Source organism: Erigeron canadensis, chromosome 5 (genome assembly GCF_010389155.1).
Source record: "Erigeron canadensis isolate Cc75 chromosome 5, C_canadensis_v1, whole genome shotgun sequence".
In the NCBI taxonomy this organism is placed as follows: domain Eukaryota; kingdom Viridiplantae; phylum Streptophyta; class Magnoliopsida; order Asterales; family Asteraceae; genus Erigeron; species Erigeron canadensis.
The window spans coordinates 28,125,267-28,128,213 of NC_057765.1; the positions used below are offsets into that span (position 1 = coordinate 28,125,267).

General features: G+C 33.4%; 1 protein-coding gene across 1 annotated transcript; it reads left to right on the top strand.

Annotated features, from left to right (window-relative positions):
- The first annotated feature begins 426 nt into the window (after positions 1–426).
- LOC122601492 (protein FAR1-RELATED SEQUENCE 5-like) lies at positions 427–2,607 on the top strand. Its single transcript, XM_043774247.1, has 4 exons — positions 427–1,097; positions 1,494–1,746; positions 2,306–2,440; positions 2,566–2,607. The coding sequence occupies exons 1-4, from the start codon at positions 427–429 to the stop codon at positions 2,605–2,607; spliced, it is 1,101 nt and encodes a 366-aa protein (XP_043630182.1).
- Positions 2,608–2,947: the final 340 nt, after the last annotated feature.

Consider the following 2,947-nt stretch of genomic DNA (forward strand, 5'->3'; position numbering starts at 1 on the left):
GAAGTAATAAAGAAGATTAACATTAGACATTGAATGCTTAGACTGCACCTCTTAGCCATTGTTTGGCTACTTTATTTATGATTTATGAGGCATGTAATAATGATGGCATTTATGTTGGTGCCATGACTTGGATTTTACTTTTATTGTTTTGATGATGCACATTAGTAACACCATTTATGAAAGGTACCATCCGTTACGGATGGGGCAATTTTTAAAGTGATCTATTCCGCTACATTTTAAACGCCGTTTGGCAAAGTTTTTAAAAATCCAGGTTTTTAAACGACGGGTGTTACAGAAACACCTAAAACAAATGTTACTCAAACATTCCAAACGCCGGACGGATCGCAGTTTTTTGTCCCAATAGTTGATTACAAAAGACAACCAGTGATAGGAAGAAACTATGGATCACTTGAAAGATGTCGTAAGATGTACCACGAGTATGCTTATTATTCTGGTTTTGAAATCAGAAAAGGGAGCCAGAAAACTAATTTGTCGGGAATAGTAAGACAAAAGTACTATCTTTGTCACAGAGCTGGAGAAAGGAAGAAGGTTAACATAGATAGTTTAGAAAGAAATGAAAAACAAGTTAGAAAAAGCAGCATGGAATCCACTGGATGTAAAGCTAGAGTGAGATTTGACTTGGATTACTTGAACGAAACATACATAATAGCTGATTTCCATGCAATTCATAATCATGAATTGGTTCCGCGAGAGTATAGACATCTATGCAAAACAGATAGACAACTAAAATATGCAGAGCAGCTATTTGTCTACAATGCCTCCATCTCAAACGTTGGACCAACAAAAGCTCATCAACTGTACAGTAACTTGAAGGGAAGCTCGTTAAATGTAAATGGGACAGTTGATGATTTCAGAAACTGGAAGAGGGACCTAAATGTGTACATCAATGAAAGTGACGCTCAAATTTTAGTTAACAAAATGATGGAAATGAGAGAACATATCCCTGGTTTTGCATTTGAGTATAAGGTTGACAACTCTGAATTACACTCACTCTTTTGGGCCGATAATGTAGCAAGGCGTAACTATGAAGAATTCAGTGACATAATGTCCTTTGATGCAACGTATCGGACAAACAGGTATATTTTTTAGTTTTTAAATAGGTTTATTTGCATAGAACTCGTTTGCCTTGTCGCAAATTTATACATCAATCATATATAAATTTTTCATAGTGTATGCTTAAAATCACTTTATTGTCTATATGTATAAAATGATATATCATTTTGTATAGGTTTTTTACACCATATATGTAAAATCATTTATGATTTTAAATGATTTCCCAAATGTATGAGTAAAATCATTTATGATTTTAAATATTTGTTTTTAAAATCAAATATGATTTTGCACATACAGATACAAAAACAGAATTCTGTATAATCTCTATACATAATCAAATATGATTATGAACATAAAATTAAACAATAACAGATTACGAATTAAAATTGATTGTACATGAATATGGTTTTTTATGACAGGTACAACATGATGTTTGTCCCTTTCACGGGAATAGACAACCATAACAAATGCGTAACCTTTGCTGCTGGGTTGATAAGAGATGAGAAGCAATACACATGGCTCCTAAAATGTTTCATGGATAACTTCAAGAAAGAGCCAACAATGGTGGTAACAGATCAAGACAAAGCCATGGAGATTGGAATAAAAAATATATTTAAGACTGCAAAGCATAGGCTGTGCATGTGGCACATAACACAAAAACTGCCAACAAAGGTGACGTCTGTTATCAATCAAAAAAGGTGGCACATATACTGTTTTTCTCAATTATGATTTTTTCAGTGAATAATCAATTTTGATTATATACAAATAAGAGAGGCAACTCCAAGTATAGAAAGATGAAACTGAGAGAGACTTCAAGAGCAGGTTTGACAGTATAGTTTGGAATATTCACATGGAACCAAAAACTTTCGAGGAAAAATGGGAGAAGTTGATGATTGATTTTTCATTACAAGATGACAATTGGTTCAAGTATATGTTTCAAATCAGATCAAAGTGGATACCAGCTTACTTCATTGACACTCCAATGTGTGGCCTGATGAGAACAACATCAAGGTCAGAAAGCGAGAATGCTTTTTTTTCTCATTTCACAAGATCAGCGTCAAATCTGGTGAGTTTCATGAGTGGATTTGAATCAGCAATGATGAAACAAAGGTCAAAACAAGAAAAGTTAGATGCTGAAACAATAAAGAAGACTCCAATATTGAACACAAAACTCAAAATAGAAATGCATGCTTCAAAACTGTACACAAAAACAATTTTTGAGATGATATAGAAGGAAATAGAAGCTGGTCTATATGATTGTTTAGTTGTCCAAATGACTGCTGAAGAAGAGTGTCAAATTTATATCATTAATGAGATGTTAAAGAGGAAAGTGAAAGAGACTAGACAAAATGTGATTCAGTATAAGGTAAAGCTTTTATTTTATTAAATAAATGTTATATTTAAATCAAGTTTGATTCAAAACTGGAATAATTTTATGTCAATGAAGGTATTGCATGACCTTGAGGATGGTTCTATTGTGTTTACCTGTAGACACTATCTCCGTTTAGGTCTCCTTTGCCGACATTGTTTTAGTGTTTTGAAGAACAATAATATAGATGAAATACATGCATAATACATTATGAGGCGGTGGACAAAAGGCATCATACCACCTGATTTGAGATCAAGCAGAAACAGATTTGACAATGGAAATGTTGGTACTCAAAAGATGGTTGCTGAAGCAAGTTCAGTTTTTGAGGACTGCTTACATCTTGTTGTGAACGATGATGAAAAACTTAAAGAGTTTCTGGAAAGAGTCAAATCGTTGAAGTCAGAAGTTGAGGCTGATATGGCAAACCAACCACCAAAGAAAAAAAATGAAGTGATATCAAGAATGATGGGTGTTGAAAAACCAGATTCAAACGAAATAAAAAAC

Bases quoted from the DNA above. Each gene is read 5' to 3' on its own strand.
- LOC122601492 (XM_043774247.1), top strand. From the start codon at position 427: ATGTACCACGAGTATGCTTATTATTCTGGTTTTGAAATCAGAAAAGGG. The intron at 1,747-2,305 runs GTGACGTCTGTT...GAGATGATATAG, and splicing joins CACAAAAACTGCCAACAAAG to AAGGAAATAGAAGCTGGTCT. The intron at 2,441-2,565 runs GTAAAGCTTTTA...GTTTACCTGTAG, and splicing joins AAAATGTGATTCAGTATAAG to ACACTATCTCCGTTTAGGTC.